Below are 26290 nucleotides of genomic sequence, written 5' to 3'. Positions count from 1 at the left end.
GATATGCTGGCTATGAAAATGGCCACTTCAGCTTCCCACTTCTTTCACTTAGAGCAAATTTACTGCTACCTTCTCACACTCCAGACGGCATATATAGAGCCAGACTTGTTCTACCCTCAATTCACATACACTGAACTAATTTCTGCTGATGGGAGTCACAGTCCAAGCAAGGAAGATACCATACTACATATAGTTCTTTCAGGCAACAGAAAAAAATATTAAATTCATGGTATCATTTTGGACTTCTGATTTTTCTTGAAAATGGTCTGGGTGAAATGTTCTGTTACATTTTGCAATTTCTAGAAACTCTTCTTTCACCTTTTAGTGAATATGAAACATCTTTGCTGTGTTTTTACCATTTGATGCTTTGCAAAACTGTGTATACATGTGATGACAATTGTTAAGCAAAGCTTGCAAGTGAAATATGCACCTGCTGTATTTCCTTTCTGACCGTTCTTACAAAGCCTTAATCCACTGGTTCCTACAGACTCACTCTACTTGCACCATTGCAGATGAAGAATTACAGAACACTTTCAGAGTAGGAAATAGGCCATTTCTTCTGTGGCTTCTGGATCACCTGAAATAGCTCTGAGGGGCAAATCTTTCCTGTATTGAAATATGTGAAATCCAGGAGAGGACTCGTGTGCTTAGAATCAGTGCCTACTCCTTCAAAGACTGGACTCCTAAGAGTTTTTTACTCCAGTTTTTGAAGCAGTTAACTGTAGATAATACTTTAATTTGGGAGACAAAGTACAGCCAAAAGTAAGGTAATTCTGTTTTCAGTGTGCTGTAAGGGAGTTACATTTTAGACAGCTGCATCTTTTCATTGCTGCACAGTATTTACCGCTTTCCCAAGATGCTCTTGCCCTATTTTCCGAAGTTTTCCTTGAAGTACTACTGATTTTCTTTGGCCTTTAATATTATGCATTATAAATATGATTTGCTTAGAAGTTTGTAATGCCTTTTTATCAGTGGTGGGTATGACTTGTGCAGCTGTTCTGCAATTACATACTATGGAGCTGAGCAGAAACTTTAAGACATGAAGCGTTTCTACGGAAGTTTGGTAATTGAAAAAGCCTGTCTTAAAAGTGAAACCTCAAATACTGGAAAATGGAAATAGACTTGTCTCTGAAAATGTTATGATGATTTTGAATGTCACTGCATTTGAAGGAATATCCACAAGGAGAGTGCTAGGCTCAGCACAGATTTAAATCATGTTCTCTCCTGTAGAGAAAATTAGTTTTAAATGTCATCTGATTAATTGTTTGTTTTGCCTAATTAAAAATGGTAATTTATTTATTTGTGGCATAGTTAGTATGTTGCTTTATTTAAGAAATTGCAGAAGTTTGATTTCTAATTACAAAGACTGAGGATTTATTAAAGTGTGCATTTTGAAATATTTTCCTTTGAAAAAATTGAGACCATTTTGTTAATATGGAATTCTATCATTATTGAAAAATGGATAATGGGCAAAGGGAACAGTATACCTTAATGAGATTATTCTTGCTTTATACATGGTAAGCATGATGACAAGTAAATGCTCTTTCTTACCTGCAGAAATATTTAACAATCAGACCCCTGACTTATTTTCACAATAGCTCAGTCAAAGAGCTTTTGTTGTGGTCTAGGACACACAGCACAAAGGAAGGCTCATCATGCTGAAGAGGCTAGAGCTGAAGTGGCACCTGTGCTGGAAAGGTAGCTGTATATGATGCCATTGGAAAACAAAATAAATCTGACAATATGTATTCTGAAGGAAGAGGTAAATGCTCATGAAAATTAATATATTTTTTTCAAGAGCTTTTTAATGCAGTAGTGTTTAAGAAAAAATAAATTGATTATATGAGATGGACATTTTTTATAAAGAACATCTTCAAAATGATGTGGAAAGGGCAGAAATAAAGATACGGTTTTTCATCCCTTTACTGCAGTGAAATTGACCTTTTTAGCTAGTTAGTGGATTTTTTTTTTTTTTTTTTTTTGCAAATAAATAAAGAGCATGTTGCTAAAATACATTGAGTTTTTGGTATGGTGGAGACTGTCAGACACTGCTTCTGTATATGAAAAAGAGAAGGAAGATGTAGAAGTCATCTTTCACATTCCTAGTGGTCTTTAGGGCTAGTGGTGCCCCTCACTCATGGGAGAACACCATGGACCTCTGGGAACTGGACCTTAGCAGAGAGAGGTGCACACCTGCCTAATGGTATTTTACTGCCCATGTTATAAAATCAAAATCAGGATGCATGAGAGGCCAAGAAGTTCCTTGGCATTTTGCTAGTGAGGAATACCACTGGGGATGCTGCAGAGACCATTCTTACCAACAGGAAGTGGACCTCACTTTTTGCTCTGGTCTATTCCTACACTATGTACATATATGGATATTTTAGGTAATCATGGATGTATATTTCTTGGTTCAATGCAAATTTCCCCTTTTGTGTTGTCATAGCATGCTATTCTTGCCCATACAGTTGGAAGCCTCTTAATTTACTATGAAATCTTCCATGTGTGTTTGATTTTTAAGGATCAGCAATATTTTGTAAATTTCCTTTACAATTTCATGAGTTACTACATGAAATTTTATATATTTTCTTTTCTGCACAGGAAGCCTTAGAGAAAGTAACCTCAAAATCTGACTGTGCAGCTGCCATTCCTAAGGCAGCAACAAAATCTTCATAGGTTTAAGTTCTTGCATGTTTTCAATGACTGTGTTATATTTACTTTCCTCTGTCAGGACATATCAAAGGACTAAAATTAGGTCAGATGATGCCTACTTCCATTTAACTTCTATATTTAAATGAGAAGGCAAATATTTGCTGCTTCTTTCGTACACAGAAATATATTTGAATATTATTGAAGCTGTGACTTTAATCTAATCTTTGCAGTTACTGGAGACAAATAGGTCTCCAGTAGAGGTTGCTTAGTCCATTTAAAGGTGAATTGCACAACAGAGGTTCTTGTCTCTCTTCATGAACTACAGGAACCACTTAACTCAAAGCTCAGTCCAGTCACTAGTAAGGAAGGATAACCCTGGCTCCTGCTCAAAGCAAGGTCAGCTATGAGATCAGACCATGTGCTCAGGTCTTTATCTGGCTGCATCTTGAAAATCCTCAGGAATGGAGAGATACTCTCTGTCAGTGTGTTGCACTGTCTGACTGTCTTATTGTGTAAAAGTTTCTGCTAATGTTAGTCTGAACATTTATTTTTTCAGCTTTTTGTCTTTCACACTGCCGCATCATGGCTGGGAAGTCTGGCTGTATCTTCTGATGCTGAAGGACTGGTGTTTACTTCCTCTTGAGCCAGCTCTGCTTCAAGCTGGATAATCCCAGCTGCCTCAACCTCTCCTCACAGGACAAGGACTTCAGCTCCCAAACATTTTGGCAGCCTTTTGCTGAGCTTGGTCTGGTTTATCAGTTTCTGTCTTGTACCTGGGACCCAACACTTGGCACAGTATTCCAGTGTACATCATCATCCACCATGATGAATGGAGAGTGACAATCCATTCTGTGTCCTGCTCCTGTTACTACGGCCCAGGATATTTCTCGTCCTCTTTGCTGCTGTCTCATGCTGCTATCTTCAGGGTTCTTTTTCACAGAGCCTCTCCCCATGTATCAGTTTCCAGCCTGCGTCATTGCAAGGACCATTTCCTTCCTAAATGCAGGGATTTGCTTTTCGCCCTGTTAAACTTCATAAGGATCCTTTTGGCCTGTTCCTCAAACTGTATAGTCCTTTTATATGACAGCCCTGTCCTGTTTTCCCCAGTTTGGTGTGAAAGTGCATTCCATTGTCTCAGAAACCTGCAGATCACTGGTGAACATGTTAAGCAGGATGAGTTCCAGAATATATCCCTGTGGTAGTCAAATTTTAACCAGCCTCCAGACAAGAGTATGTCCACTTAGTCGTGACCCTTCCCAGATTGGATTTTTACCTGTCCATTTGTTCACCAGCAGATTGTGAATTTGTAACTTGGACACAAGAATACTGTGTGAGACAGAGTCAAAAGCTAAAGCCAATGTAAATTACATCTCCTGCTCTATCCTTGACTAGAGAGCCCATCATTATACTCTAGAGATATAGGAGGGTGGTCTGGCATGATTTATTTTTAAACTCCTGTTCCCTCCATTCTCCTCCTGAGTATTGCCTTTTAATCTTTCAATGCCCTAAGTTCCCTCTTCAGTCATGCAGATTCTCTGATAAATTTGGTGATCTTCCTGAATATTCTCGAGGGCTGCTCTTGCACTTGTAGGAGGCTGTCTGACAGACCTGCCAACTTCCTGAACTCCTCTACTTTTCAGACCTCCCATAAGATCACACCTGACAATTTCCTGAGTAAGTTAAAGACTTCTGACCTGAAGTCTGGACTCTGTACTCTGCTGTTTTACCCTAGATATCAAGTACAATCCAGCAAAATTTTGCCATTATTTGTTACATTCAACATTAAATATCTTTTTCTTATTTCTAGTCCTAATGTTTTTTTTTTCCTCATTTTAGCTATTGGATCATGTAATGATTTTATTTTCATAAGGAAATAAGTTTTCTGTTCAGTGGAAGAAAGTGACGTGTTAGGCTCTCAAATCACCTCTTGATCTTTAGTTGTTGAATTCATTCTTATCTCAGCTGCAAGGCACTATCATTAAGAAGCAGCTGTACTAACAGGTGACTCATACAAGCAGGTGCAAATTATCTCAGATATAGGAATCTTTCCCTGAAGCAGATAGAATGAAGTATTAGAGCAGGGATAGTTTTAGAGAGCTGTTGTGGCTGTAGTTAGTTGTGGGGGAAAGCTTAGATTTCTTTTTTCTTATTGTTTGAGTTAACAGTAAAAATCAAAACTCAGGGAGTCAGTAAGTTTGGACTCCGTAGAACATCTGTTGGCTAATCAAAGCAGGTATTGCAGGCTCTACCTTCCAACTGTTCTTTAGATTTAATATTTGAAGTCAATAAAAAGGAGAATATATTTTTCACGTTCTGAGAGAGAGTTCAATATTTAACATGCTGCTTTTTGCATTCTAAACAGATAAAACAAATTAATCTGTTCTGACTATACATCAAGAATTTATTACTAACTGGAAAGTTTGGACATGTTTTTTTTTTTTTTAGATTTGATTTCTACAGCAGGTATGAGTTGAAGTAAGATAAGATGTGGAAATTGATGTAGTGTGAGAAGAATCTCAAGTGCTTCCTATTTCTCTACAATATGTAGGTGTGGATATAGAAGTTTTTAAGAAAAAAGATGTGAGAAGATCACATCTCTGATAATTTGTTTTATTTTGAATTTTTAACTGCTGCTTTCAGGTGAAGTTCCACATCTGAAAAGCTTCCTTGACCTTCATAAACACTTAAATAATGAAATTAAATATTTGAGACTTGAGCATCTTATTCTCTGTAGAATATAGGAAAATTGCATTGTTTTGTTTTACATCTTCAAAAATTATAGTAAGGAGAAGTTAATGCTTACATCATATGAGAGCCTGATTCTTAATTATATTTCTTGAAGTTTATTCTATAGAGCTGAGACTTCCACAGTCTATGATGAAATGGCAGCATGAGGAAAACCCAGTAATTCCCATGCAGAAAGGCTTCTTCTGCTATTTTTATTGTGTGAGCCAGATGCATCCAAACAGAAACAGAGGTCTGAAGAGGGCATTTCTGTTTGTTTCCTTTCTTTCAGGAAAAGATGTGAAAATAACACTAGTAATAGCAATGATTTGTGGTTTGGAGTGAGCAGTTCTCTTGTGGGAGGGGAGAAATAAAAATCACTATGTGTGAAAGTGGTGGTATAATATGCTTGGTCTAGCTCCTGTGCAAAGATTCAAATAATCTCCTGTCTAGCCAGCTACCAGTAGCTGCAGAGGTTTTTTGTGCCCCTATAACTTATTCTATAAGCCTTAAAAGGGATGATACTAGCTGTGCACTTAGTGACTCATTCTCAGTGCTCTGTCCCAGAAGCGCTGTCTTTCTGTCGCTGCAGATGTGAGGAGCCCCGTGTGTCCCACAGAGCATCTCTCTCCAGCGTGCGGCTCCTGGCTGCAGTCCCACAGCACTGGATGGAGGGGCAGCAGCTCAGAGGGAGGTTTCATTCTCAGGGCACTAAGAAAAATGCAAAGCCTTTGGCTGCACTCTGGTGGGCTGAGCCGTGCGGCTCCGGCCTGCTGCGGCGCTGCGGGTGTGCTGTGCCTGCAGCCAGGCTGTGCTGGGATGGGGGACCATGTGCTGTTCCCTACTCTGCTTCTCCAGTTGTTGGCTAGCAGGGCAGAGCACAGGGCACCAGGGCCTGGGTTTCTGCAGCCAGCTGCCTGTCTGACAATCAGGTTTTGTAGCTGGCTACAGAACAGAGCACGTTCTGGAAACTTCAGGTCCTCCATGCAGCTCTGAGGTTTGTGTCCACCAGGCTGTGCAGAGGGTCAGATCTGAAGGTGCCCTTGGCTTTGACACTAGGGTGGTAGAGGGGATTGGAGCTAATGGCCTCCAGCAAAGGCACTGGAAGTATCTCTGCTTTTGCTCTTGCCTATTTTGCACAAAAATCTCGTTTGTGCATGCAGAAGTACATTTGAAACAATTCATTCTTTGTTAGAGTCTTGATTGTTCTGACACCTGTGTATATAAAGCTAAAATTTTTCTCTCTCAAGTGAAATTCTGTTAATTATTGGCTCAGCTGTCTTAAGTGAGTGGAAAGGATATGTGCTATAAAATATAAAAAATGGAAAAGGAAAAATGCTCAGAGATAAGAAACTGATTGTTGTACAAACATAGAGAAAATAACTTATTCCCCTGTATGGGGAGTTCTGTCAGACAAAAATTCTTATTCTAATAGGGAATGAAATTGCCATTCTTTAGAAATCTGACACAGAAGATTTGCAGGTTCATTTTGAAATGGCATAATGCAACTGTATTCCTTAATTGTTTTCATAGATCCGAAGAGTTATATTTGGACTATCAAGCTCAGATAGAAAAAGTCAGACCTCATAGAACCCTCTTATGTGCCTAAAGGGGCTCTTGGGCATCTCATCTCTGTGAAGATGTTCTTGGATCTGTGAAACTTCTGCTGTTGGATTTTGGCCAGTGAAATTTTCTTACTCTGTGGCTGTATTTCCCCGTGGGGGCTGTCTCCTTGTGAGTTACCTTATTTCCTACATATCTGGCAAATATTTTATTCAGTGTCAGACATTCCTCAAGTAGTCAAGGCCAGATCCTGGTACCTGCACCAGGTCAGATACACTGTGGAGCTCTGCAATTCTGGACTTGTGTTCCAGTTTTATGTGACCAATCCATGCAGGGCCTTGCTACCATGGGAGAGTCAGAGAGTCCTTCCTATCTCAGTGTCAGTGTTAGAGCAATCCTTTGGGAGATCTGGTTCTGGCTGTGTGCATGCTAAAGGTGACATAAGAGCCGTGTTTCACACTTTGGCTTTTGCTAAAACACTGTCTATATTGGTTTCTAACCTAGAGGAAAGGGACTTAATGATCTCCCATTAGCCCTACACAGAAGAAATGCATCTCAAGTGAAGATGCAGTGTATAAATGTGGACTTAGTGGAACTAACATTTCTTAATACGGTTGTCAACATTATACTCATCTCCAGACTTGTTTTTACAGAAGATATTTGAACCACACTGATGTGTTGAAGATGACTTTGGGCTAAAAAAGAAACATGATCTTGGACACATCTCTTGCATGGTATTTCAACTGGCTACTAAATATCATATGAATCCCATTCCGAGGTAATGAACTTCTGCCATGTAGGCAACCCACAAATTCTGTTTCAATAAACCTCAGTGCTTTGTAGCTTTTGTGATTAAAAACTAAAATCTACAAACTGTGAAAGAGAAGACAGACTAAAAACATCAAAAACAAATGCTTCAAAGTTGCGTGGGTTGGTTTTTTTTTTCTTCTTCTTTGAAAGAGATGTAGATGACATTGATATTCCACAGAAAAAAAAAAGAGTTGATATCTTACAGTTGGCAATTTTAAACCAATTCTTCCAGTGCCTGGAACTGGATAGGTGACACTGATATGCAGAAATATATTTGTGAAGCAATTTCAGTAAGTAGACAGAAATGGAATTGTATCAGGCTCAGCACAGGCTGGCATTCCCACACCACTTGTTGTCAGGAGCATCCACTCAGGCTTTTGATGTCTCCAATGTTTATTCAATGCACTTGACACTTTTAAATCTAGTTTAGTGTAATTTTGCTTTTGATGGGGTCTTTTAACATATGCAGCAACAGACTGAGGGAGGACAATTTCAAAATAAAAGATGTTCACTCATCAAAAAGCTGCTGTAGTATTTAGAAGTGATACAGTGGCACTCTAGTCCCTAATACAAATCATTTGTGCACAGTATAGAAGAGATTTCCAAAAACTACACTGATGCACTGTGTAGCTGCAGACGGAACACAGGCAGGAAAGCATGGGGTTATCTTCAGAAGATCTGTACTAAAGCTGTGTTTAAATAGTGGTGTTTTGCATCAGTCATAGCAAAAATCTTCAACAGCTGATGAGTATTAAGGTTTCCAATATTTGGACAGAACAGAACCAATTGGTTTCTTATTCTGCTAAAGAAAGACACAATTCTGTGAAATACATTGTGGGCTGACATGGATATTTCAACTGTTTTAGGTGGGAAAAAAAGAGTTTATGTGCAGCCCCGAGGCCAAGATTTACTTGGCTGCCAACTGAAGCATTGCCTGGCCATGCTGAATGGGAAAGGTGAGCTGATCCCTGCGGGTGGGAAAGCAGGCAGGAGAGCTGCTTCTCAGGGTGCTGGAAAGTGGTTATCAGCAAGCTCTGCCTCTGACTACTGACATGCTGTCAGAAATCTGAGTTGTTACTGGGATTGCTGACATGGGAAAAAATTTGAGTGGGGGAGCTTTTGAACTTATTGAAAGCTCCTCAGGCCCTCTTCTTTCATCATCCTGCTGAGCTGCTGAAGTAGGATGTTGATGGTGTGGCCAGACTTACAGGATCAAGCTAACTGAGGAGGACTTTTAAGAACCTTCAAAAAGACTTATATATCATTCTCTATTTGGACTTAAAGATATTGGAGAGTCATAGCTAGGGAGGAAATCTCCATTGCACTAGCCAGGAAGGCTAAGGCTAACACACTCAAACAAGGCTGTATGGTGGTGATAACAGTAAACTGATTTGTAGTTAAATTGCAATGAATAAAAATAGGGAAAAGGAGAATTTGCAGAAATTGTGAAATGCTCATCCAATATAGGCTTTTTTCCTACATCAAATACAGTTTTTGCTGACTTTGTGGACATATTCCCAATGCAGTCAGGGAGCAAAAGTGTTTACTGTGGGAAAGGAAGCCGTACTCAGTAGATGAGAGTCAAGAGTGACCCTGTCCAGCCATATTTCACAGAAGACGAGTTTCCCTTTGCCCTTTCCGCTGAGTATCTCTGAACATGAACAAAGGAGAGAAGCAGAGCTCAAAATGAGTATTCTAAATCACTCTTTAGAAGCCAACTACTGTCTACTTTTCCTTCTAAGTTCAGTCAAGTTGTGGCTGAGGAAGAGAGGGTGAGAAGAGGTAAGGAGAACAGGAGTGAAGGAAGGAAAAGGGATATCTGGGAAGAATGTGTTCATGTAGAGAAAAGAGAGAGAGACCATCCTGAAGGGAGCAGGAGGGAACTAGAGGCTGTTGAAATGTCTCAGGAAAATAAGTAAGAATGAGATATAAGAAAAAAAGGAGAAAATGTCAGGTATATGTAACTATATATGGAAATAGGTTTAATAAGAAATAGCACTATTAAAAAAAATATTTCCTCCATATTATAAGTATCTTATTTAAATGGAGAATACATTGCTGTACAGGTAAGAAACCTCTGCAAGGTTTCTGTTTCTTCAAGTGAACTTATTCCCCTTAGGCTGTGCTCTTCTTAAAGCTAATCTTGTTCAATTTGAGTCAGTAACAATGTCAACTTAGAAATAAAATTTGGGTAGCCTCCTCAGTGGGGAAGTATAAACTGCTAATTACACTAAAAGAAAGAACAGAAAGAAAAAGGGCCCAATGTATGGAATGTGTGTGCACGTATGTATATGTATATTGTACATACATAAAGTACATTTATAAAAATATAATAATTTCTTCTGAATTCTGACTTTTATGACAATCATTACTTTTTTGAAAATTTTACTCGTGGCTGCTGACAGGATCAAAATGTGGTGGATAAGTTTAGACTTTAAAGGTATCCCTTTATCACTCTGTCCATGTGCACAGCTTCCTTGAGTTGTGATCTGTCTTTATGCATTGAATATGATTTATAAGGCTGTACCTATCCTATCAGAATGGTAAAATATATGAAATATAGGTATTTGTAAAAGTTGATTGTTTTGCTAATCTTAGGACTGTTTGTGCTATTCCTCTTTGGCTGTGGAGCAGTCTCCAGAGAACCATGTCCACCATCATAACCCCAAAGTCCGTCTGCAGGATACCTTGGTGGAAATGGTGGGTACCAAGTCTCTCTATGTGCTTGGACATGCAGTTTTCAACATAGCTCTTTGGTGGGGGTAGAGGACAAGGCATGTTTTTGTTTCTGCAGTGTACTTCTGAGCCCGAACTACAAGGCTTTTTTTTTCTAGTCTAAGATTGGATAGTTACTCATTTGAACAATCTTCAGGTGGTGGATAATGCTTTGGATAATGACATTTGCTTTTCTGTCTTTCAAACCTGAGATTTTCAAAAGGGACAAGTAAGATTACCCCCTTGACAGCCAGGTTGTACTTTGTCAAGACACTGACAATTAGGTACAGGGAAAGAGAACACTAGGTTATTTCTTCCATCTGAATAATTTTTATCACATAATTAAAGTAATCATTATTGTTGCTTTGTTTCCCTCCACCTCATTCTCATCCATAAATGTTTTGCTTTTTTCTTTAACTTTTCTGCTGGTAGCAACTGGACTTAGCATTTCACTGTGGTAATACAGGAAATCTTGAATTTTTTGGAAACCGCTTGACACTGGCTAATGTTTTATAAATTTTAAGGTTAAAAACTCAAGGTAAAACTGTTTATCAGCCAAGTTTGATTGTTTTAAGAATGCAAGAAAATTAATCTGGACACAGAAAAAGCAGGGATACTTTTAATTTTCCTTCCTCTAAGTCTGTAGTATATGGGTTTAAGATGATGCTTTATAATCCCATATGAATTGTGTGTGCTGCGAAAGGAATCAATAGCTATGGTGATTCATAGGGATTTTCTTAATGCATTCTGATATGTGGTATCCAAGTCTTTAGCATGGGACAGAGAGGTTACAGGAAAGCTGGGCTTTCTGAGCCATAGCTGAAGTGTAGGCAATGCACTGTAGAACATGTGGAAGCACCCACTAAAGCAGTGCACATATCTGTCTGGCCAGCTGAGCCCTGCTCACACATCATCACGTTGTCCACAAGGGTGGAGACAGCTGTCAAGAATACAAAATTTGCTTTTCCTCCTCATGATATTTTTTGATCGCTTGTATCTCATGATAAGGTGGCAGCATGGATAGCAAAAGAGTGGCACTACTGCTCAGGTGGTGGTGTAAGCTGGAGTGGCCTTGCAGCAGTAAAAAGTGAACGCAAACATCAGAGTTGTTCCTTTAGCAGAGCGTCCCGTCTTGCATCCTGCTGAGAGCACTGTCCCCTTCACAGAATCATTAAGGTTGGAAAAGACCACTGAGGTCACCTTTGATCACCACCCTGTCAACCAGAGCTATCACTAAGTGCCGCATTGTTGTGTCTTGAATATCCCAGGAATAGTGACTCCACCACCTTCCTGGGAAGTCTGTTCCAATGCTTCTCCCTTTCTTCCTGTATCTCATACTTCATTCCATAGTGATGGTCTCCTAATCAGAAAAATTTCCATGGATGAGTGTATGTCCCCCTGGGCAAGTCTCTGAAATTGCTTGCTGTGCTCTCTCTGATACAAATTATCAAATGAATGTAAAGAAAACCTGATTTTGGCTGAGGGATACTCTGACCTACTAGGAACATTTGTTACTGCTGAATAATAATAAAAACTCAGCTTTCTTAGTTCAGACTAAAAGGAATGCACATTTTTTGTATATTTTTCTCAAACTCATCAAAAGAGATTAGAGCACCAGTCACTGACGTGACAAGCTCTAATGAGGAAAGTGGAGCTAGAAAAAGTGAAATATCAGAGTTCACACTGTGCTCAGCAGAGTCTGACACAAGTCTAATATATTGATACACATAATTAAGTGTGGGTTTCACCGACAAGTAGAAAGGGAATTTTAATAGTTAAGAAGTCCCTAAAGCTATCTGACCATCCTTGGCTTTCTGTTTGATCTGATGATTGGAGAACAGAAGGTTCTGTAAAGGAAGAGCTACCAGCAATTCCCAAGCTCAAGGTTCCCTCCATCCCCCCTCCTTGTGATTTGATCTCAGTATGAATATTTCTCATTTGATCTGCTGCTTCTTCGGTTTATCATTCAGTGCCTGGACCTCAGTTGGGCTTAAAATATTTAGAAAGAGCCTGCCTAAAGATGGTGGATAAGTAATGTGCAACTGCTTAACCCAAGGAAAACCCCAGGATTTGAAATGATGTGGAAATACTGATCTAGAACTCCCATACTGAGAAAATGACATTGTTTAATATTTATCAATAGAATTGCTTGCACAGAATATTGATGACACTTTGAGCTGTCCTTAGATGGATTCTCATCTATTCTGGAGTTACACAGCATTGTACACAGTGTGTGACAAGATGTACTTTGGTTGTAAAAATATTCCTAATGCATAAATATTCTTTTAATATTTTGCCCTATAGTGTGCCCCATACTTTCTGTAGTGGTGAATATATTTTGTAGATGCTGCATCTATTGTGGGATTTGAGACTGGGATATCATATTATTATTTTCTATAGTATCCTTTGTGTATAATTAAAAGTAATGGCTTCTAATGAGTTCCTGACCTACTTCAACCCACTGGAATGAACCTAATCAAATTCAAACACTTTTTATTTGGTGGTTTATATTATACACATCCTTCCTTTGTCATATCCTGTTCTACCAGGGCAGAACAGCAGGTCATAAACTAAAATACACTTGCTGTAGCATGTCTTGTTAAACTTTGTGAAAGATATTTTCTGGCAGGTGGTGATGCAATGGAGCTTCAATAGTTTGTCAGCCCATTATCTGACACTATTCAACTACATGTATTAACCATAAAAAAATACGTTTACTAGGGTAATTCAATTTATTCAGACTACATTAGTTACTACTCCATTTGACCACCAGCAATATCCTCAGAAATAAGTGTGATGAATAATTACTGTGTTTGTAGTGGAGAGGAAAAAAAAGAGGAAATCACTAATGAAAGAGAAGATTTGCATGTTTGATTTTAACCCCCATATTTCCACTGGGCTAGCAATTTCATCTGTCTCTGCAATTTTTCACATACCAGACCAGCTTATGATTGTTTCATAAATAATTTTGTTGGCAACAAATGGAGCTGCATTGATCCTCATTTATGTGCTTTCATGAAAATATCAGTGCTGATCACTGAAGTCATATTCTATACAGGAATATGTCTTCAGAGGGTAACTGGCAAGAGAATCAAACACAGTGAAGGACAAATAGAAAGAAAAAAAGTAAAATAATCTATCTATTCCTGCTTACAAGCATTTAAGTATGAGAGATGCCTTTTCTTTCTGTATTTGGGGCAAAAAATAGCTATGTTTCATTTAATCACAAAACCCCATATCTTTGCACAAAACACATACAAGTATATGTGGAACTTCCAAAACATTTCAAACGTCCTATCTGTTACCTCCTCATCATTAGGTGTACGAATTGCAAGCACCCTTGACAGAAACTGCTATGATATTTGCTGCAAATAGAATGAATTGGAATAATTCAAATGGCTTTAAAGAAATCCTGCCTACAAAGTCAAAGCAGTTTATGACAGCTGATTATACTTTTCTTCTTTCTGTTTCCAAAGCTTTTTAAATTCTACTAAACCTTTTTTAACTAAATGCATTTTAAATTGTCTTTATCTGGGTGAAAAACACACTTGTGTTTTCTTGCTTTTGCTCAAATTAATATCAACCTATTTTTTGTGGGTCAAGGTAGATATCAGTGGTAATTTCTGAACAACATGCATTGCTTGACACATAATAAATATTGTCATCGAGGGTCCTTAACTTCCAGGGAGAACGTATTAATCTAAATAAATATAGATTAGAATTGTCTGAGTTAATAAATATAAACAAATACATGAATTTATCTACTGGGAAAATTTATTGTTGTAGATCACTCCTCCTCAGAGTAAAATCCATGGAATGAGGCTGATTCAAAAAACTTCATATGTTGAAACTTTTCCATAACATCAGCTCTAAGCGGAGTTGATTTGTAGTTGGTGGAGTTGTCAAAATGCCACTCTTGCTGCTCTGAGCATTGAATGGGCCTTCTCACATCAGTAAAAGGCATTACTGAGTCTTACTGTGTTAGGTCTTCACAGGGTGATTTAATATCAGTTTATTCTGAAATGAATGAAGTGAGGTATGTAATGATGGCATGGGTGGCCTCCCGAGTGTTTGTCATCGAGGGAAGGATGAGGACGTCATAGGAGGACATTGAACATAAGGCATCTTAATAATCATGTGTAGCCAAAGTGAGTGGGATTGTGAGATTCAATGGAAGACATGTAGTTGTTTACATTATTGTTCTTCATAGTGTACAGAACAGTTGAATTAATCTCCTAGGCTCCCTTTATAGTCAGTGGAGAGAAATGTTCCAGGGTGCATTTCACCTTCTCCTTTAGTTAGTAATAATAAAAGACATTTTCAGTATTGTTTGGTATACTGCAGGATGTTATTAAGCTTTATCAAACTCTTTTGAATCTTGAAAGCCCTTCCTGAATGACTTTGGCATTACTGTGTTGCAGGCTGACGTTTTCCAGAGGCAAAAGCAAACTAAGATGGTACAAACTCTGGCTGATGGCAATTAAAAAATGTCACTAATAGCCTAAGTATGGTGACCTCGGCTCTCCTCCTGCAACAGTTCAGTCTAGGCCCTGAGGATTCATTTCACTGCTGTGAATTTTTTGTACTCACAAAGAACTCTTTCTTGCCATACAGAAGAGGGTATAAAAATCTTGAAAAGACAGGGCCATTAATGATTAATGATAGACATTTAACATTCAAAAATTCATCAAGTTGAAAACATGTTTCCACAGTCAAATTTTATTCTGAGTACTTTAACAGCTTTGCAAGCTGTATTAGTTGGTGGTAAAATGCCAGTCGATATTGAGTAGTCATTAACTTAAAGTTTATTGACCTCAATTTTTTAGTTGCAATTATTACTATTTTTAATGTGCTATTGCTAATATTCCTCAAAAGAAACCAAAAAAAAAAAAAGACAGCTCAGTGATGAGAGAATGGAAAAGAGTAATAAAGTGCTAGTTGATATGTTAAAATTAGTAGTGCTAGGACTGAGTGGGTAGTGAAACTGAAGATGAGTGATTTAAGCCCATTACTCTGTGTGACAGTACAACATAGTTACTGCTGTGAGTGGAACTCATGTCTAATTTTTAAAATTGATAGTAATTCCTTTTTCAAGTCTTTTTCCTTATGGGCTTTGCTCATTTCACTGCTATTTTGTTTCCAAATCATGCTTTCAGCTGGAAGACTGTGTAAAGGAAGATGGCATATGAAATGGCCAGCTGATGCTTTACATTGTCAAATGTAGCATGCAAATGGATTTGAAAGCTCAGTAAAAGGGTTCTAGTGAACTTTTGCCTTAAACTTGGAGAGCATGTAATTCAAAAGAAAGCATGCTAAAAATTGCCTGCTTTGGTGGAGACACTCTGCTGGAAGGGCACAACTAGGTCGTGTTACCTCTGTTATCCTCAGTGCAACTCTTCTGTGTTTTTGGGTTTGGACCCCAGCACTAGACCCTCCAGACAGATCCATAGGAATGTTCCTCTACGAATAGTCCTGGATTCAGGAGTAGGGGGTGGCTCTTGTTTTCAGTGTATGATAAGCTGAAAGTGGTTTACCACTTGGCTGAAATAGATTGAAAGTTACATTAGCTACCTTTGACACTCCTGAAGTTGTCCACACTTCCTCTGTAAGGGAGTACAATTCTGTTTTGTAGTAACGCTTGGTGCTTGTCCTGTACTGATGTCATTCCTTATTTGAAGAGCTGCTACAGTCATGCTTGTGGACGGTCACTTCTGAAAGTACCTGCTCCATCTTCTCTAATCTTCTGGAAGGGGAGATCTTTAGAGACAGATTTTAAGTCAGCTAGGAGATGTATACAGATAGATGCATGAAAAAACAGACTTCTGGGCTGCTGATTTTGGCTTGAACGTATCTTCAAGGGTTAGGTGATCTGCTTAGTTATCAGCAATGTTGGTTGATTTTTTTTTGTGTGTGTGTATTTGGGTTTAGTTTTGGGTTTGTTTTGGTTTGTTTTTCTCCAAATTGTTTTATTTTTTTAAGCATACTGAATAGTTTTCTGATGCCAGTGACTGAACAATAGAATGAAGCCACCACTGACTTAGGTTAAAGGACTGAGGTATCATGAGTAGTTTGAGCAGTAGCTCAGTAAGTATCAGACCATTTAAGACTAGTACAAAACTAAAACTGGATTTTAAAACATCACACAAAGATTTTTTTTTTGTTTTCAGCATTTAATAGAGAGCTTAAGGTTTAAAATTAATAAAAATAACACTTCTGTGAATTAATCTATATAATAATTTCAAAAACCTCAAGTCTGTCACCTACTAGAAGTTGAGTTTATCAGCAGGTTATAGGTTAATGGGAAACAGTGGCCAAACCATAGGTTAGGAAAGAATAGAAAAATCATATCAATGAATAGTCAAACACAAATGCTTTTAGCAACTGTCAGTGAATGTGACAGATGTTGTGCAAGAACCAATTCAAATGTGGTTACATAATCAATTTTTCCCCCCAAAGACAAGGAAATACACTATTAACACTGATATCTACCACTTAAATACAATGTATTTAATTGTATTTAATTTTGAAAATTAGATTGAGAAATCTAGAATGAAAAATAAAACTCCTTCTTTACAGGTTTCTTTCAAAATGCAAATTTATGTCTCAAGAGACCAGTGGAACTTAAAGTAGAAATACAGTCTGTATTTAGGGAGTTTTAAAAACACACATTACCGAATTGATAGAGCATAACAGTTCCCTTGCTTAGGCAGCATTATGCTCCATCTTGTAAAATGTACTTGGGGAAATGTAAAATGGTTTATTAAACCTACAGTCCATAACTAGAGTTGTTACATTTTAATGTATATATTTTTCATTCATGGATTATTGAATCACTAAATCCAAAGAATTTGACCTCATGCCAAAAAATTTCTTTGAATCTCATTCTCAGTCTATTCACTTCCTATGTAACTGGAGCATAAACCAAATTCTCAAATTTTAAAGATATTTTTCAGAGCTACCCTATATAAAATAATACATTTAAAAGCAGGCAAGGGAGGAAGTTGCTATTTACTTTTGCATAAACTGCTTTCAAAAAAAGTCCATGAAGCATTTCTGGGTAGGAGTTCTGCAATCTGGGGAGAAAACTCTTGAACATGGTGTTGCTTATAACCATGACGAATATATACAAAAAGAAATGAGGAAAATAATTATATATTTTGTTGCATAAACCATTTTTTTTCCCCCAAACTTATGGCTGGTTTGCTATTTAGAGAGTGTCTTTCTCCCTACTTTGACATGGTGTGTTGTTCTTTCCTGCTAGTGAAAAGCTGGCAGATGTTATAAAACAGTGGTGATTTAAGCTTTCTAGTGTGCACAGTGATTTCAGAGTATTGTGTTTGTGTAGTGTTTGCCTTCTGTTTTCTTCCACTATTATTAGAAATAACTCTAGGGAAGAAGTTGAACTGCAAAGAGCTGAAAAGTAGGAAAGGAACATCTCTTTTCTTCATTTTTCAAGGCTTCAAAAAAGAGTGGTATTCGTAGTACATAAAATATCTCTGTTGATCTGAAACATCTCATTGCTGTGGTTGAACCAACACAAACACACATCTAGGATTTGTAATTCGTCTCATGCCTGAACAAAAATGAACTGGGAGAGTTAATGGATATAAGTCTGTGGTCTAGGCTTCAAGATTATCACTGTCAAAGTAACAAACTAAAAGATTTCTTACTGGTATTGTGTTGATGTTATTGATGAAATAACTTTCAGCAAAGGAACAATAGCATAATATTTGTGAAACAGAGCACCAAGGAGCAAAATGAGTTAAGTCACAAAGATTGTCTTTATTATTTTCACATCTGTAAAAAAAAATGTCTTAGAGAGTAATAGAACAAGTTTAGAAAGGCAATGATCTGTGCTCTAAATATGCATAATTATATTATTACAGGCCAAAAATAATTTGTCTGTAAAGAGGTAAAGATGTTTCAAAAACTTTCTGAAAGAAAGGCAAAGAGGCAAGTTTTGTAAGAAAAAAATATCCTTTAGTTTTACTTGGAGTATTTTTTCTTTGTTAGTAATTGATTTCCATTAAATATAAGCTCTTTTTCTGTTATCCTCCCTCTCTTCTTTCTGTTTTCTTTGATTGTTATTATAACAACATTTCAGATTTTTATTCTGAGGCATTTCCATGTGTAGAAACTTTGTTAAAGAAGAATACAGCCAAGAAACATGAGTTAATTTTGTTAGTTTCTGACTGAGAAATGATTGTGCCAACCCTTAGGCAATTAACTCTTTATTCAGGCTGTATGAATATATCTGCACTGTCTGTGCAGGTTTGGTTAATGATCAGACTCCTTGAATTCCTTACATTTGCCCCAGATCCCTGTTCTGGTTTGTACTGATGAGGAAGCACTGAACAGGCCATAACAGTTGCACTGAAACCTTCTACTCTAACATCTAATATCACAGAGAGCATTTACCAGAGCACCTGTTGCCTGGCACTGCTCAATTATGCTCTTGACAGAATCAAATTAGGAGCTCCTTTCAGATTGCTTTCCTGAAGACTATTATATGTTTTGTGACATGAATTAAGCACTTCTTAGTAATATAGATCACAATGCAATGCAAATTTGAAGTATCTTTTATTTCAAGCTAAGGACTGTTTAATCAGTTTTACCATTTTAAATAAGAAAACAATTCCCCTTTTAAGTTAGAATAAATGTTAATTAAATTTTCTTGCACCAAAATTATTCTTCAAAGTAAGTGAGTGCTGCTTACAATGTCTCTTCTGGGCATTGATGAACCATCTCTAAAGAGAAGAGTTAACAGAAAACCACCCTTGTTTTTTTTCCTAGGAGAATAAAATCATAATAAGACTGGAATTTCCATAATAAAACTGGAATAAATCCAGTTACTTAGGTTCATTTCCACTAAGAATGTTGAGGTGTCTTCTACAAAATTTACCATCCTTGTAACTTTTCTCATTCTGTATATGGATGTCATGTACAGGAAATTTTTTAAGGTGTGGTTTTTTTTTTTTTTCATCAGATAACTTTTGCTATTTAACACATAGCCTTCATGTTCTTAAATCATACAAAATGAACTATTTAAACTGGAGAATGAAAAACCTGTGGCAGACAAAGCTTGAAAAATAGTTATAAAATGGGAACACACATTTTCCTGAACAAAAATAAAGAAATGGAAATAATCTACATTTTACTTGTCAAATTTAAAGAATCACAGTCTTCATAACTGACCTTTTAATTTTCTGTATAAATAGTAAGAAATTTTTCTTTTCTTCCATTTATTTTTACTCCACTTGTTTCTATTAGGGCCAGAATAAAAAAAGAAGTTGTTATGTTTACATGTCAAGAATCGTGACATCTGGACCAAAGCTGAATGCATTATTTCTTGGTGAGAGCATTACACAATAAGGCTTGACTGACATTATACAAAATCCGAGACGCTTTCTGATCAGCTGATTTAATTAAACCGAGATATTTGGTTCCGCACAATGCCTGTGTATAATCTATTACAAGCCTTTCAAACGTACAAGTGTGTACTGTAAAATGTTATTAGATTGGCTTGCATGACTTGTCATTCTGTTTGCAGATACCTCAAATCAGCTATGCATCTACAGCTCCAGAACTGAGCGATAACACCAGGTACGACTTCTTCTCTCGAGTGGTCCCGCCAGACTCCTACCAAGCACAGGCCATGGTTGACATCGTGACGGCCCTTGGGTGGAACTATGTCTCAACGCTGGCTTCTGAAGGCAACTACGGAGAGAGTGGTGTGGAGGCGTTCACCCAGATCTCCAGAGAAATTGGTGAGTGTGTGTTCATCAGGTTTGGTATTTATAGCTGCAGAGTCGCAGAGCATCGCTGAGATCTGATTAGGTGGTCAGAACACTCAGGGATGTGTTACCTGGACTCAAGTGGGTGATTTTGCTTCTTGCATGTCTGCCAAGGTGGCAATTCTGGCAGCAATTTAAGAAGAGAGGCAAAAAATATTTATCTCTTGACCCTTTTGGAAAGGGGCAGCTCCTTGATGACTTAGGGACAAAAAGGAACCACATGCTGGACTACAGCCAGATTTGAGGAAATGCAATTTTTGATTCATCTTAAGAATTATGGTCCAGTGAGAGCTTTTTCCATGTTCCAGCATGGATAAACCTAGGGGTTTTAATTTTGATGAATTGTAAAACCAGCAAAACCCCTCTACTCTGAAGTAAAAGACATAAGCTCGCCATTTTTCCTTCTTAATAAAATATGCTGTACAAATACAGGCACTATGAGAAGTATATTTAAGTCCCTGTGATGCTTTTAAATTTTTTTTTCTTCACACTTCCATAGTTTTTTTCTGGCCTGAAAAAAAATGGCTGTTTCTCAGGAACAGTAGGTTTTGTATACCAAGGAATAAGATGTTGAGTAGCAGGTGGTTTGAAAGAGGGTGGAATTGGTCTTTCACCAAGTACAGCATTAAATGTTGTCATTTAATGCTGTACTTGGTGAAAGAGCAATTCCACCCTCTTTCATAGCCTTCCCCTCCCTCCACAAACAATTTTCCTGTCCTTTCTGGGACAGGAAGTCTGGGTTAATCTACTAGATTAGACTTTCAGAGCATGTACATATAAACTCCAGTTCTTTAGAATCCACCTGGATGAGAAAATATGATACTATCTTCCACTTTCACTAACTGCATGTGAATATAGAGAGCATCTCTTTCATATAGGAAGGCACATGTGTGTTTCAGGTACTTATGCTTGAACCATAAAAGTAAGTGATTACTTGCAAGAACTTGCAAGTTGTAGGAAAATTACAGCCATTCTTGAAATCAGGGAACCAGTGTATGTAATGTGCTCGCTCGTTTAACTGATAAACATTTTTTTCTAGCTTCTGATCATGGCTGTCAGCTCCTAGGTGTCTTCATGGGAGAGCCAAAGCTGTCTACTGTACGTTGCTTTGTTCTGGGGTTAGCAAAGGCATGGATAATTCTTTCACAGTTCATATTTAAAATAAATGGTTTGTCTATGGCAAGTAGATTGGCTTCTCCAGACACTCACTGAATTCATTGGCTGAAAAATCATCTTTTCTTGAAAACATCTGCAACACAGCTAGTTCTGAGTTCTGAAAGCTAGCAAATAAAATACGGGACTTTTTACTGCTTTCCATTTCCAGGACTGTGAGAGAACTTCAGATGGGTGCAAGCAAAAACCGTAATTACATTATAACCAGAATTACTTGAGATTGTGTTAGCTGGATCTTCATTGATCCTGTAATAAAGAAGACCATTGTAGTTTGATAAATAATTAACATGAATAAGATAAATAAATATTATTAACAGGATTGTGTATCCAAAGCAGTTAAAATTATGAGTAGGTGTCCTAAACATTACAAGATCAGTGTAACACCAAGAAGCATGGTAAGTTGTGATTAGTGGTTTGATTTTTTTCCCCTTGAGATTTATGTTTTCTATTAGAAAACTTGATTTTTGGTAACCTTTGTGCTCCCAGCAATTTACCAACTATTGTAGTTATCAGGGACTCTAATGGTTCTGAAGGAAAAAAGCTGAGGGAGGCAGGACAGACAAGTAATTTTTATTTCCTAGAAAAATACTCAGGTAAACAATCAGGGAAATCATATGTAACCACAGGGAAATGATTGATAACCAGTGCAGAATTGTTAAGAACAAATAGTATCAAATCCATCTAATAATTTTCTTTGACAGGATAACAGCTTATAGCTGGAGAAAAAGTACTTGATGTGTCACATCTCTCAAATTTTGTAGTGTTATCTCAATTGTCACATACAGTATTCTCCTGAGCAAATCTGGCAATTGTGATCTAGGTGTAAATAGGCTGGATGCAGACCTATTTAGAAAACTTTTCTCAGAGAGCAATTAGCAATGACTTCCGTTTAACTGAAAGAATGGGTTGTGTGTTCTTGGGCAGTTGTTTAAGCTGGATCAGGTACTAGCCAATATTTTCATGTTTAACCCAGGTAGACTTGGAATGAAGATTACTGTAATATCTGGAGGTTACTTTAAGGTCTCAAGGACTAAAACTAGGACTATGAGAGTATCTAGAAGAAATCCTTAGAGTCCAAATCTGAAAACACTGTCTGGAAAAGGACAGATTTAAGACACCAACAAGGCATTTGGCTTCTGCAAGAAGGATCTATACAGTGAGGAATTCAGACAGACTGGTCAGAAAATACTATTTTAAAAAATGATGCAGGGATGATAGTAAATTATAACATACATTTCTCATGTTTTAATGGAACATGCAGGTGGACATACCATCTGTAAAATAATTTGAGTGATCCTCTAACTTGTCTGTCAGTTGTGGAACATCATTTTGATTCAGTACAGGTTTTGTCCCTCACTTCAGAAAAGGTGAAACTCCTCAAGCAGGCAAGAACAAAGACAAAATCTCAAAAATGTGGTCTGTGAGGAACTGCTGAGCAGGGGGCTTAGTTCACCTGAAGAAGAGTTGACTAAGAAGAGGTGATAGAAAATAATGTTTTCAAATAGTCTTTTGCAGAAATGTAGAGGACCACTTGTTCATCTAAATACAGTGTATGTACAGAGAAAGAATGGAATTAATCTCTAGCATGATTCTGTCTAGGTTTGAAGAAAGCCCCTTTTAATATTTAAGACATTAAATATTCTACCAGCTTGCTTGGGGACATTTTGGAGCCTCCATTGATAAGGATCTGCAAGAATGTATTAGACAAACACCTGCCCAGTGGTTATGTAAGTGTACTTAGCTCTTGCTTGGGGCTGGGAGGTGGAATGGATGATTTCTTAATGTCCCTTCCAGCTTGATCCTATTATCCACTGTCTTCAGACTTTTCATCTGAGCCATGGGGCCAGAAATGCTTTTAAAATGGAAACTGAATAGCATCTAACTATGATGTTTGAGTCTACATAGGTTTACAAAAATCATAGTTTAAGTCTGCACACAACAGCAAAACTGGACAGGTTTGTGTTAATAAACTGTGAGTTAAGAGAACTTAATTGGGACACTGTGCCTCTTGTGCAGCTGGCATACAAATGTACAGGACAGCTCAACTCCTTGCTGAGTGCTTCATGTCCTGCTTAAGATAAGTAGCCAACTACTGGAAACAAAATGAATGTGAAGATCAGCATAATGAAAAGCAAAACAATTGAGAAAAGGATGTAAAAAGTATTGATATATTAATTTCTGAAAAAAATGTAGTGTATGAGAGGACATGTGAGATAGCAGATTTGAAAATATAAATAGGAAAGCTCATTTCTCTGGTTTATTATTTTTATTGTGTTTTAAAGGGGAGTGGAAAAAGGGCTAGGGTTTTACCTAATTTTAATGGACAGATTAATTTAATGAACTTATTTAATATAATTTTTGACCCTTTGTCTTTAATTTCCAGTTTGATTGGCCCTCTGTTCAACTTCTATTTCTTGATCAGTAATAAAAGCAAAAGGAAGAAACAGGCTCTAAAGGAAATGTAGAAAACTGAAAAGGTCAAAGTGGTGCCACCCTGACATGTCACCAAATATATTACATATCAAAATCTGCTCTCATTTTAATGACAAAGATCCTGTCTGGGACAAAGCAGAACTGGAAATTAAATATTTTACATGACAACGATTGGAAGGAGATTATTCCAACTCATTCTTCCACACATTGTTTGAAGACAATGATTAAATTTATAGAATTTTCTATTCCCATTAAAAAGTTAATGATACAACTGTAATCAGTTTGACATCATGATGAAATCATTTTGGTACATTGACCAAAGGAATGAATTCATACTAATTGCTTAAGAGTTTAAGCATTAAACTGAAACTTGACTCACTGATACAAATTAAAATGGGGAGAAAAGGAAGCACATTTTACCAAGTCTTCATTAAACTGTCGTGCTAAATATTAGCCTTCTATTTACTTTCTGTTCATTATCCTTGACCAAATAAATGTTGGAAAGTTTCTGATCCAACTTTATTTTAATGGTTCATTTCGCCTGTTATTACCAATGAATCCAAATGAATTTACCATTAGAGAGAAAATCATGGGATGGTTTTCCTTTTTTTTTTTTTTTCCCAAAATACAAAACCACTTGATTCACACAAATTTCTTTATCTATTTGAGTTCAGAATATAGAATACTTGCTCAGTGCGATGTTTGTACTGGAAAATGTAACAAATCTACAAATAATATATGAAATGCTACATGACAAATCTTATTTGCCACTATTGGTCAACTGCTGATAAGTACTGGCAGTGAAGCACTTATGAAACTCTTAGAAGAAGAGGTAGAAATGATAAAGGCAGATAGTGAAGCAGATCATTAAGAACAGGTGAGAAACTTCACCACCTCTTGCCCCTTTTTGCTTGTAAGTTGATTTTGCATGGCTTGACAGAAGTATAAAGAAGACAGCAAAGAGCATTTAATCAAAGAGCATTTTTTTATCTTTGACTTGTCAAATTAACAGCTTCGTAGCAGCTTTGTTCCAGAAGAGAATGATGCACTTAATATCAGTGTGCGACCTTGAATACATGTTTTTAGGAGCAAGGTTCTGTAGTTTCACCTGCTCCTTTTATATTGGTACATTGCAGTTAACAGCATTTTTCTGAGGCAGGATTACAATTCCTTTATGATCTTTCATAATATTGTATCCTTACAGTGACAGTGAAAACTATATATTAATGGTAATGAATACATGTGTTGAGTGAATGCTACAGTGGCTTTGATTGTTTCTGACTTCAACACAGGTAGCTATATTTTGTTTACATAGGGAATGGTCTGTGACATTTCTTTGACATGGTTCTTAAATCATGTTTGTCTCTTGTCAGTTCTTTCAGGGTGTTTACAGTTGTGCATTGTACCTCCACTTTTATCCAAGTTATTGGATTACTTCTTCATGGAAGAATCACGGAATTGTTAGGGTTAGAAGTAATTCTGAGGATCATCTAGTCCAACCCCCTTCCAAGGCAGGGTCGCCTAGAGCAGGTTACAGAGGAATATGTCCAGGTAGGTTTTGAATGTCTCCAGAGAGGCAGAATTACCTTGCACAATATTTGGACTTCAAATTTACATTGGAGAAAGTGGAAGTCTATTGGGAAGTGTCAAGGAAGCTTTGAGCAGGAAAATAAAATTTAAGGACTGTAACATTTCCTTTCCACTCAGATTTTGGTTGATGATTTAGAAATAAGATGGGTTACTGTTAATATTAGCTCACATTTCCTGAAGCAATCTCTGCATATGTTTCATATAAAGCTAAAGCTTTTTGCATTTTGTTAAGTAAGATGAATGGACTTCTCTCACACCCCCAAGATAGTGTTTAATAGAAGATTAAAAAATCTTGCAACATGAAGATGAAAGAAATACAATACATGAAATATAACCTATTCCCCAGAGATATTTCTGCTTTAAAGTCTGTTTTCAGGCATAAAAAATTAATTTTCACAACTAATAATATTCTAACATACCCTCACTAAGGGTAAACAGTTTAATTCAATTTTAAGTTTTATTTTCATATTTATGCAGATAAAACTCTATTGATAGCACTGTATTTCAAGCTGCAAGCTGTAATTAACACTATATAATTGGCTACAAGAACTTCAAAGTAATGTTGAAAAATTACAAAATCAGATGGTAGGTATTAATATTGCAAAAGCTTGAAAATTACTCAGGCAGTTTTTAATATTTGTACCAATTAGTACCTGATAAAGAACAGTATAATTTCTAGGGATTTAAAATGGACTATTTTAATTTCTCTCAGTGGCGCTAATCAATGTTATATTCTTTAGCTATAATTATTTTTTTTCTCTATAGTTTTAGAGAGATATCTTGGAGCAGTAAGCATACTTTCTGTGTATGCTCTCTGACCCTCCAGTAATTGTGGG

The 26290-nt window shown here is 37.1% G+C and overlaps 1 protein-coding gene across 5 annotated transcripts in view; it reads left to right on the top strand.

Annotated features, from left to right (window-relative positions):
* GRM8 (glutamate metabotropic receptor 8) overlaps positions 1–26290 on the top strand; it is a 311935-nt gene that overhangs the window by 43279 nt on the left and 242366 nt on the right. For 4 of the 5 annotated variants that reach the window (XM_088054854.1, XM_088054856.1, XM_005519219.3 and 1 more), the window contains one exon: positions 20015–20231. In XM_088054854.1, the coding sequence (XP_087910980.1) occupies positions 20015–20231 (217 nt within the window). Of the gene's footprint in view, positions 1–4781; positions 4886–19734; positions 19817–20014; positions 20232–26290 lie in introns of those variants that run through there. The other variant, XM_088054857.1, reaches the window with a different exon arrangement.

Source organism: Pseudopodoces humilis, chromosome 5 (genome assembly GCF_049639895.1).
Source record: "Pseudopodoces humilis isolate 2021_Gansu_Grassland_sample_001 chromosome 5, ASM4963989v1, whole genome shotgun sequence".
In the NCBI taxonomy this organism is placed as follows: domain Eukaryota; kingdom Metazoa; phylum Chordata; class Aves; order Passeriformes; family Paridae; genus Pseudopodoces; species Pseudopodoces humilis.
This window is presented reverse-complemented; position numbering and strand designations above follow the sequence as displayed.